The sequence below is a fragment of the Danio rerio genome, chromosome 5, assembly GCF_052040795.2.
Source record: "Danio rerio strain M-AB ecotype USA chromosome 5, GRCz13ab, whole genome shotgun sequence".
Taxonomy (NCBI): Eukaryota; Metazoa; Chordata; class Actinopteri; order Cypriniformes; family Danionidae; genus Danio; species Danio rerio.
The window spans coordinates 663,046-675,000 of NC_141025.1; the positions used below are offsets into that span (position 1 = coordinate 663,046).

Below are 11,955 nucleotides of genomic sequence, written 5' to 3' on the forward strand. Positions count from 1 at the left end.
GGTTCATTTTAAGCTATCCCTGCAGGATCGCTGAGGCCCACTCGTGATCTCACTGGTTGAGAATCCCTGAATGAGGTTAACTGAATGTGAAGCTCAGCTAAAGGGAGCGCTGGACTCAATGTTTTCAGCACAAAACTACTGTTGGATAATTCTGGAGACTCAGAGATCATCCTCAGTGTTCAGCCGTGGCCTGTAGTTATGGTGAATGTGTTCGATCATCATGAAGCTGTCAGAGAGTTTAACCTGCTGCTGTGAGATCAGTCTGTGAGGATAATCTAGCGTAAACACACCGATTAACATCAATAACAATAATAATTAAAGGCTGACAGCTCTTCATCTGCATGCTGCTGTTGTTCACTGTTAAACCCTACTGCTTAATCTCCAGTGGGTTACAGATGAATATGGTCATTCTGATTTGATGATTGTTTATTTGACTTCTGGAAATCACCAACGACCCCACAGAGGGCCCTGACCCACACTATTGGGAACCACTGTGCTAGAGCAGAGGTCAGCAGCCTCGTTCCTGTAGATCTGCCTTCCTGCAGAGTTTAGCTTCAACACTGAGCACACACACACACACACACACACACCTGCCTGTCATCATCAGGTGCTGCTGCCGCCCCTTATTACCTGGTCCAGGTGTGTGTGCTCAGGGCTGGAGCTGAACTCTGCAGGATCTCCAGCAGCAGAGTTACAGACCCCTGCTCTCATATATTACAGTGCTGATGTTGTAGAGGGAACACACACACACACACACTTACTGTGAATAGAGAAATGGCTGGTGAAGGTCTGCAGGAGAAGATGAAGCGCTGTGAAAACACTCGTCACACACTGCAGGAACTCTTCAGTTTAATGCTGTTTAACAGAAGCTGACTGTACTGCAGACATCAGGAGTGTGTGTGTGTGTGTGTGTGTGTGTGTGTGTGTGTGAGAGAGATGGCTTTGTCCACAGAATATTAGTGTGTGTCTGTGTGTGTGTGTATGAGTGAGTGTGTGTGAATGTAGTGTGTGCTTAAATGAGTATATGTTAAATATGTGTATGTGTGTGTGTGTGTGTGTGTGTGTGTGTGTGTGTACAAGAAAGGGTGCTGCCCACAGAACGTCCCCATGTGTGAGTGTGGATATGCATATTGGTGTGTGTGTACATATTGTGTACACTTGTGCGGCTGCAAGTGTCCATCTGTGCGCACGCACGCACACACACACACACTCATCAGTCCAGTACTGTAGAAGTCCTCATGCTGGACACTGAGCTCCATCCCAGTGAGTCCAACACACACACACACACACACACCTACTCATAAACACACTCACACACTCACTCAGTCATCCGGCCAGCCGCTGCGTGACCACCTCGCGGTACATGATGGAGATGTATATGAAGAGCAGCAGGATGACGAAGAAGTCGTCCAGGAATCCCAGCAGCCCCAGCACGCCCTCGGGCAGGAAGTCCAGCGGGGACACCAGGTACGCCAGCGCGCCGCACACACACAGCAGGATGCGCACGCGGAACATCCAGAACAGACCACCCACCGAGAACATCTCTCTGAACGCATGCCGGAGCAGTGTGGGGACGTCCCGCAGCCGGTCCAGCAGCTGCAGCACACACACACACACACAGAACAGAGAGAGAGAGATTAGCACACTGATACACACACATCATCATGCTAATATACACAAACAAACACCAACAAACTAACACATACAGGAATATATTACTACACTCTCACTCACTCACTCACTCACTCACTCACACACACACACACACACACACACACTTTATTCACTAATGTTTCATGCCATATTACAGTTTCGTACCTTTATCTTTAGACGTAAGCACACTTCATTACTCCTGTTCAGTTAGTCTGATCTAGATGCTAATAAACAGAGCTGTGTGTGTGTGTGTGTGTGTGTATGTATGTGTGTGTGATACTGACGGAGCGTGGCTGTCCAGAGAATCTGCGGTTGTAGTCGCTGATGTCGGTAAGGATCAGTGTGGGCTCCACCGGTGAGTCTGCCGCCACCGCGCTCTGCTCTGAGTCCTGGAAGAGCGGGAAGAGCAGCGTCACCTGACCAAAACACACACACACACACACACACACACGATGGTGATGCTGATGCTGCAGTGTTCTGACTGTGTGTGTGTGTGTGTCTGTTTCTGTGTGTTGTTTTACCATCTGTCTGCAGATGGGACAGCTGATGGCACCCAGCCATGTCCCATAACGCCAGTACGCAATAATGCAGGAGCCTGTAGAGAGAAGCAGAAATCAGCGCACACACTACACCTGATATTAACCTAGAAGATAACAGAGTTGAGGATAACAGAGTTGACGGGTAACAGAGATGAAGATTACAGAGTTGACGGTAACACAGTTGTTGGATAACACAGTTGACGGTAACAGAGTTGACGTTAACGGAGTTGACGATAACAGAGTTGACGATAATAGAGTTGACGATAACAGAGTTGACGATAACATCGTTGACGATAACAGAGTTGACAATAACACAGTTGACGATAACAGAGATGACGATAACAGATTTGACGGGTAACAGTTGATGATAACAGAGTTGACGGTAACAGAGATGACGATAACAGAGTTGACGGGTAACAGTTGACGATAACAGAGTTGACGGTAACAGTTGACATTAACAGAGTTGACGATAACAGAGATGACGGGTAACAGTTGACGATAACAGAGTTGACGGGTAACAGAGTTGACGGGTAACAGAATTGACGGGTAACAGAATTGACGGGTAACAGAATTGACGGGTAACAGAGTTGACGATAACAGAGATGACGATAACAGAGATGACGATAACAGAGATGACGGGTAACAGTTGACGATAACAGAGTTGACGATAACAGAGATGACGGGTAACAGTTGACGATAACAGAGTTGACGGGTAACAGTTGACGATAACAGAGTTGACGGGTAACAGTTGACGATAACAGAGTTGACGGGTAACAGAATTGACGGTAACAGAGTTGACGATAACAGAGTTGACGGGTAACAGAGATGACAATAACACAGTTGACGATAACAGAGTTGACGATAACACAGTTGACGGTAACACAGTTGACGGTAACACAGATGACGATAACATCGTTGACGATAACATCGTTGACGATAACAGAGTTGACGATAACAGAGTTGACGATAACAGAGTTGACGGGTAACAGAGATGACGATAACACAGTTGACGATAACACAGTTGACGGTAACACAGTTGACGGTAACACAGTTGACGTTAACAGAGTTGGCGATAACAGAGTTGACGATAACAGAGTTGACGGGTAACAGAGATGACGATAACACAGTTGACGATAACAGAGATGACGATAACAGAGATGACGATAACACAGTTGACGGTAACAAGGTTGATGTTAACAGAGTTGACGATAACAGAGATGACGGGTAACAGAGATGACGATAACAGAGTTGACGATAACAGAGTTGACGTTAACAGTTGACGTTAACAGAGTTGACGATAACAGAGTTGACGGGTAACAGAGTTGACGGGTAACAAAGTTGACGGGTAACAGAGATGACGATAACACAGTTGACGATAACAGAGTAGACGGGTAACAGAGTTGACGGGTAACAGAGTTGACGGGTAACAGAATTGACGGTAACAGAGTTGACGATAACAGAGTTGACAATAACAGAGTTGACGGGTAACAGAGATGACAATAACACAGTTGACGATAACAGAGTTGACGATAACACAGTTGACGGTAACACAGTTGACGGTAACACAGTTGACGGTAACACAGTTGACGGTAACACAGTTGACGGTAACACAGTTGACGGTAACACAGATGGAGGTAACACAGATGACGATAACATCGTTGACGATAACATCATTGACGATAACAGAGTTGACGGGTAACAGAGATGACGATAACACAGTTGACGATAACACAGTTGACGGTAACACAGTTGACGTTAACAGAGTTGACGATAACAGAGTTGACGATAACAGAGTTGACGGGTAACAGAGATGACGATAACACAGTTGACGATAACAGAGATGACGGGTAACAGAGATGACGATAACACAGTTGACGATAACGGAGTTGACGTTAACAGTTGACGTTAACAGAGTTGACGATAACAGAGTTGACGGGTAACAGAGTTGACGGGTAACAGAGTTGACGGGTAACAGAGTTGACGGGTAACAGAGATGACGATAACACAGTTGACGATAACAGAGTAGACGGGTAACAGAGTTGACGGGTAACAGAGTTGACGGGTAACAGAGATGACGATAACAGAGTTGACGGTAACAGAGTTGACGGTAACACAGTTGACGCGGTAACACAGTTGACGCGGTAACACAGTTGACGGTAACAGAGTTGACGATAACAGAGTTGACGGTAACAGAGATGAAAATAACACAGTTGACGATAACAGAGTTGACGATAACAGAGTTGACGGTAACAGAGTTGACGGTAACACAGTTGACGCGGTAACACAGTTGACGCGGTAACACAGTTGACGGTAACAGAGTTGACGATAACAGAGTTGACGGGTAACAGAGTTGACGGGTAAAAGAGATGACGGGTAACACAGTTGACGATAACAGAGTTGACGGTAACACAGTTGACGCGGTAACACAGTTGACGCGGTAACACAGTTGACGGTAACACAGTTGACGGTAACAGAGTTGACGATAACAGAGTTGACGGGTAACAGAGATGAAAATAACACAGTTGACGATAACAGAGTTGACGGTAACACAGTTGACGCGGTAACACAGTTGACAGTAACACAGTTGACCGTAACAGAGTTGACGATAAGAGTTGACGATAACAGAGATGACGGTTAAGAGTTGACGATAACAGAGTTGACGGATAACATAGTTGACGGGTAACAGAGATGACGATAACAGAGTTGACGATAACACAGTTGACGGTAACACAGTTGACGTTAACAGAGTTGACGATAACAGAGTTGACGATAACAGAGTTGACGGGTAACAGAGATGACGATAACACAGTTGACGATAACAGAGATGACGATAACACAGTTGACGGTAACAAGGTTGACGTTAACAGAGTTGACGATAACAGAGATGACGGGTAACAGAGATGACGATAACACAGTTGACGATAACGGAGTTGACGTTAACAGTTGACGTTAACAGAGTTGACGATAACAGAGTTGACGGGTAACAGAGTTGACGGGTAACAGAGTTGACGGGTAACAGAGATGACGATAACACAGTTGACAATAACAGAGTAGACGGGTAACAGAGTTGACGGGTAACAGAGTTGACGGGTAACAGAGATGACGATAACAGAGTTGACGGTAACAGAGTTGACGGTAACACAGTTGACGCGGTAACACAGTTGACGCGGTAACACAGTTGACGGTAACAGAGTTGACGATAACAGAGTTGACGGTTAAGAGTTGACGATAACAGAGTTGACGGGTAACAGAGTTGACGGGTAACAGAGATGACGGGTAACACAGTTGACGATAACAGAGTTGACGGTAACACAGTTGACGCGGTAACACAGTTGACGCGGTAACACAGTTGACGGTAACACAGTTGACGGTAACAGAGTTGACGATAACAGAGTTGACGGGTAACAGAGATGAAAATAACACAGTTGACGATAACAGAGTTGACGGTAACACAGTTGACGCGGTAACACAGTTGACGGTAACAGAGTTGACGATAACAGAGTTGACGGGTAACAGAGTTGACGGGTAAAAGAGATGACGGGTAACACAGTTGACGATAACAGAGTTGACGGTAACACAGTTGACGCGGTAACACAGTTGACGCGGTAACACAGTTGACGGTAACACAGTTGACGGTAACAGAGTTGACGATAACAGAGTTGACGGGTAACAGAGATGAAAATAACACAGTTGACGATAACAGAGTTGACGGTAACACAGTTGACGCGGTAACACAGTTGACAGTAACACAGTTGACCGTAACAGAGTTGACGATAAGAGTTGACGATAACAGAGATGACGGTTAAGAGTTGACGATAACAGAGTTGACGGATAACATAGTTGACGGGTAACAGAGATGACGATAACAGAGTTGACGATAACACAGTTGACGGTAACACAGTTGACGTTAACAGAGTTGACGATAACAGAGTTGACGATAACAGAGTTGACGGGTAACAGAGATGACGATAACACAGTTGACGATAACAGAGATGACGATAACACAGTTGACGGTAACAAGGTTGACGTTAACAGAGTTGACGATAACAGAGATGACGGGTAACAGAGATGACGATAACACAGTTGACGATAACGGAGTTGACGTTAACAGTTGACGTTAACAGAGTTGACGATAACAGAGTTGACGGGTAACAGAGTTGACGGGTAACAGAGTTGACGGGTAACAGAGATGACGATAACACAGTTGACAATAACAGAGTAGACGGGTAACAGAGTTGACGGGTAACAGAGTTGACGGGTAACAGAGATGACGATAACAGAGTTGACGGTAACAGAGTTGACGGTAACACAGTTGACGCGGTAACACAGTTGACGCGGTAACACAGTTGACGGTAACAGAGTTGACGATAACAGAGTTGACGGTTAAGAGTTGACGATAACAGAGTTGACGGGTAACAGAGTTGACGGGTAACAGAGATGACGGGTAACACAGTTGACGATAACAGAGTTGACGGTAACACAGTTGACGCGGTAACACAGTTGACGCGGTAACACAGTTGACGGTAACACAGTTGACGGTAACAGAGTTGACGATAACAGAGTTGACGGGTAACAGAGATGAAAATAACACAGTTGACGATAACAGAGTTGACGGTAACACAGTTGACGCGGTAACACAGTTGACAGTAACACAGTTGACCGTAACAGAGTTGACGATAAGAGTTGACGATAACAGAGATGACGGTTAAGAGTTGACGATAACAGAGTTGACGGATAACATAGTTGACGGGTAACAGAGATGACGATAACAGAGTTGAGGGTAACAGAGTTGACATTTTCTATGATTTTGTGTTTTAGCTCCAGATGCTAACCGTACACCAGACAGTAGTGTGTCTATAACTCTATTGTGTGTATTTTGATGATTAGCACAGGTCTGAGATCAGGCTCACCGCAGAACAGGTGTCCGCAGTTGGTCTCAACGGGCAGAACAGCCTGCTGGAGACACACGGGACACGACATGTCAGAGTAAAACTGATGCCGGGACTCTGAGGACACCTGATGGAGAGACACAGCGTTATTGCACAGTCCTGACTAACACACTCTCAACATACAACATCTCAACAGGGGATTCGGCAGTGTATGTGTGTGTGTGTGTTGTTCACCTGCTCGGCCTGCAGCTGCTCTCGCACAACACGCACACGCTCCTGACTCTCTGGGTGGATCCGCTGCTGCTCGCTCCTGATGGAGGAAAACACACGTGTGTGTAAGAGAGAGAGTGTGTGTGTGTTAATGTGTCTCAGTGTGAGTGAGTGAGTCTGTGTGTCACCTGCAGAGCAGTGTGGTGAGTCCGGCCAGCAGTGTGACACTGAGCACCAGCACCAGCAGCACAGCGTTGCTCACACCCTCGATCAGAGACGCCTCATCTGGAGCTGGAGCTGCAGCTCCATCCACACACACACTCCCCTCCATCACTGCTGATCATGTCCTGCACACACACACGTTTGTTTTTGTGAATTGTGGGGACATTCCACAGGTTTTCATTGCACAGACTGTATGTTCTATCACCCTCACCCCAGCCTACCCCTTAACCAGCCCTCACAGGAGGCTGAGGACAGAGCTACTCTCTGAACTCATACTGGGTGATCGAGAAGCTTTAGGAGAAATGAGGACCGCTCATATATCAATTAGGCAGACCCTATAACAACATCCCGCTTCCACAGTAGTGCCAGTACTGCTCTGAACATACTATTACACATGTTTATTCACAATTTAACACGACATCTTTACAAATTTTCTTTTAAGATACCTAAAGAGATCTCTAGATATCACACACAAACGCACACACACACTCTCTCTCCCTCTCTATCTACCTCACAAACAAACACAAACTCTCTCTGACACACACACACACACACACACACACACACAGACACACAAACGCACACACACACTCTCTCTCCCTCTCTATCTACCTCACAAACAAACACAAACTCTCTCTGACACACACACACACACACACACACACAGACACACAAACGCACACACACACTCTCTCTCCCTCTCTATCTACCTCACAAACAAACACAAACTCTCTCTGACACACACACACACACACACACACACAGACACACAAACGCACACACACACTCTCTCTCTCCCTCTCTATCTACCTCACAAACAAACACAAACTCTCTCTGACACACACACACACACACACACACACACACACACACACAGAGACACACAAACGCACACACACACTCTCTCTCCCTCTCTATCTACCTCACAAACAAACACAAACTCTCTCTGACACACACACACACACACACACACACACTCACACACAGACACACAAACGCACACACACACTCTCTCTCCCTCTCTATCTACCTCACAAACAAACACAAACTCTCTCTGACACACACACACACACTCACTCACACACACACACACACACACACACAGACACACAAACGCACACACACACTCTCTCTCCCTCTCTATCTACCTCACAAACAAACACAAACTCTCTCTGACACACACACACACTCACTCACACATACACACACACGCGCACGCGCGCACGCACGCACACACACGCACGCACGCACACACACACACACACACACACACACACACACACACACACACACACGGATATCAGCAGCTTCAGATTGTCAAACACTTACATGAGGAGCAGTTCGGTTCAGCGCTACACAACACTACACAACAACACAACACTGTAGTCTGTGTACAGTTGTGTGTCTGCGTCCTGCACTGGAGCTCTTCCGCATTCCTCCTCCTCCTCTTCTTCTTCTTCTTCTGCTGCTGATGCTTGTCGGACTCTCGGCGCTTTACCGCCACCTTCCGCTTTGGTTTCTCTTTACTTAACAGAAAAACTGTAATTCCGCATTCCTCGTCCGTCTCAGTGTTTGAGGTATGTGCCCGCTGCGCGTCCTGTCTTTGGCTGATTGTGTCTGTCATTTAATCGAGCGTTCTGTGTTCGTGTTTGCTTTGTTGTGATTTTTCCGTCAGGCGGGGCTGTCCGCGTCTGCAGGGTGGCAGCTGAAGGACCCCGAGCGTCTGTCTGGCTGAGTTGTTTCTGTCACCGCCGTCTATTCGGTAAATCTCCGTCTGGAATCTCCGGTTCGACGGCTTTTCCCTCTCAGTCGGACATCAATCGCGTTTATTCGCCATCATCGCGCGGTAAACACCGTAAACCGGCGCAGCGTGAGTCCGAATCGGATCCGGATCGAGTATGAGTGCGCTGGAGACTCTGGACCGGCTGGAGCTGTGCGAAAGTCTGCTGACCTGGGTGAGTTCTGCTCCTTTACACCCGCTTACCCAGTTTACCGTGTTCTGGGGACCCTGTAGGGCTCTACTGATGCTCAGTAATGCGGTGATCTCTCAGTACCGGAGTAAATAAATCTCTGTTCCAGACTCTGTGTTCAGTCAGAAGAGTCGAATCTTTCAGTTCTGATGACTCCAGCTCATTAACACCACCAGACATAACCATAAGTCTGATTAACTCGGGTAAAGTTTGTTTATTTTCACAGATTCAGACTTTCGAGTTCAGTAAAATAGTGAAGCAGAGTTTACAAGGCTGATATACTGTAGATTGATGATGATGATGTACTGTTACGACACTCCCTGCATCGTTTAGCACGGTATATTTTCAATATTGAGTCTGAAATCACACTTCAAGACCACATCAGCACTGTTTAGCTGACAGTGGACACTGCTCTACTGTGATGGTCATTGGCTCATAATGAGATTTCACCATTTGGAATTGGCAAACAATACTTTGAAATGTCATTATCAAGGAGAACTTTTGAATATTAATCCAACTTTACAATTTCTCAATTTCTGGTGACCCTGTAGGGCTCTACTGATGCTCTGTGTCTGCGTTTGGCCTCAGTAATGCGGTGATCTCTCAGTACCAGAGTAAATACATCTCAGTGCTGTGCTGTTTCAGACTCTGTGTTCAGTCAGAAGAGTCGAATCTTTCAGTTCTGATGACTCCAGCTCATTAAACACCACCAGAAATAACAATAAGTCTGGGGTAAAGTTGCTTTTATATTCAAACATTCAGACTTTTGGGTTTACTAATACAGTAAAGCACAATGTAAAGGCTAATGACATCAATATCATGACGTACTGTTCTGAACACAACACATTATATTTGTGACTGTAAAAAAACTAGTAAACACTGCTGTCTCTATAGAAGATCCCTGTGTAGTTTTGGCGTTTTGGCTCTGAAATCTCACTTCAAGTCAACATCAGCACTGCCTAACCGACCGAACACTGCTGTACTTTAATAGTCAATCATTTACCTTCAGCTTTATTCATCAGAGGTCACCACAGTGGAATGAACCACCAACTATTCCAGCATATGTTTTACACAGCAGATGCCCTTCTAGCTGCAACCCAGCACTGGGAAACACCTATACACACTCATTCACACACACACTCACACTGTACGGCCAGTGTAGTTGATCAGTTCCCCTATAGCACATGTGTTTGGACTGTAACCGGAGCACCCGGAGGAAACCCACGCCAACATGGGGAGAACATGCAAACTCCACACAGAAACACCAACTGACCCAGCCGAGACTCAAACCAGAGACCTTCTAGCTGTGAGGCCACAGTGCTGACCACTTGAGTTTTGATAGTCAATGGCTGATGATATGAATACCCGACTTATTATTTTGCCCAAAAAAAACTTTTCTCAATTTATACACCATTTTGAGGGATGTAAACAAAAACAATATATTTCCTGTTTTACAAGTTTCATTTCTAAAGCTTCCAACAATCTGAAAAGAGCCCCATTTTGATAACTAATGTTACGAGAGCTGTTGTATCATGGAGTTCTGATTGAACTGCTTCTTGTTACGGTTGTGAAATAGTTTCATACCAAGCAGGAAATGTTCATGGGCCGATGACATCACCACATTAAAATGGTCTATATTAAGGAGAAAGTCAGAACGTGCCAATATAACACCAGCTTCACATCAGCCCTGAGGTTTACGGTTTATATTCGCACATTCAAGAGTTCAATAAAACAGTAAAGTAGAACATGCAAAGGTGAATATCAGATTAATATCAAACACAACACATATCTGTTACTGTATCAGCACAACTGATTAACACTGCTGTCTCCATGGAAGATTGAGGTGATGTTTGACTGATTCAGGCTTTCTCCATTTAAAAGGCTGATGTACTGTAGATTAAGTACCGTTACGGCACTCTCTGCATTGTTTACTACAGTATACTTTAAATATTGAGTCTGGAATTGCATGTGAGGATGACTTAAGCACTGTTAAATGGCTCGGTGTAAGATTCTGACGGTATGATACCCTTGGAGAAAAACGCCATGGTTTGTGATTACTTACTGCTCTGAATTATGCTCTTTTTAAATGTCTTAGTAAAGAACTCAAGCTTTCCCCCTCTTTGAACACAATATATATAATATTTTGAGAAACTTTTATAAGATTGTGGAGCAGTGAACATGTCAGAATAAATAATGAAACGGACTCATTGACTTCTGCTGTCTTCAGTGGTGTCTAATACGCTGATTTCTGTTGTTTAAAATGGCATCTTCTCTGCTGGAGATACTGCTGTCCTAAAAAATAAGAACCAAAAAGTTTTTAAAAAATCTGACATGTACAGTAGGAATGTTATTAACAATATTGGCGGTTTTAAAACCTTGACTTTTCCAACCTGCGCTATACCTTGAACACGGTTATCATGCCATGCCTAGTGTGCACACTGCTGTACTGTGACAGTCATCAGCTGATAATGT

At 45.3% G+C, this 11,955-nt stretch overlaps 2 protein-coding genes across 10 annotated transcripts in view; one reads left to right on the top strand and one right to left on the bottom strand.

Annotated features, from left to right (window-relative positions):
* Positions 1-408: 408 nt before the first annotated feature.
* rnf170 (ring finger protein 170) lies at positions 409-8,956 on the bottom strand. Of its 3 annotated transcripts, none has more exons than XR_015490076.1 (8): positions 8,843-8,956; positions 7,480-7,638; positions 7,316-7,391; positions 7,103-7,208; positions 2,175-2,248; positions 1,938-2,069; positions 951-1,596; positions 409-756 (listed from the first exon to the last, which is right to left on the bottom strand). XR_015490076.1 is itself a non-coding variant. In NM_214750.2 (7 exon segments), coding segments are annotated over 6 exon segments (801 nt in total). In that variant the 5' UTR covers positions 7,623-7,638; positions 8,843-8,932; the 3' UTR covers positions 409-1,326.
* A 252-nt stretch (positions 8,957-9,208) lies between these two features.
* The window catches only part of hook3 (hook microtubule-tethering protein 3), a 46,386-nt gene continuing 43,639 nt past the window's right edge, over positions 9,209-11,955 (top strand). For all 7 annotated transcript variants that reach the window (XR_015490725.1, XR_015490726.1, XR_015490727.1 and 4 more), the window contains exon 1: positions 9,209-9,468. Coding sequence is in view for 4 of the 7 variants with exons in the window: in XM_087253173.1 (XP_087109299.1) it covers positions 9,412-9,468 (57 nt within the window). In the remaining 3 variants the exon portion in view is untranslated. The remainder of the gene's footprint in view (positions 9,469-11,955) is intronic.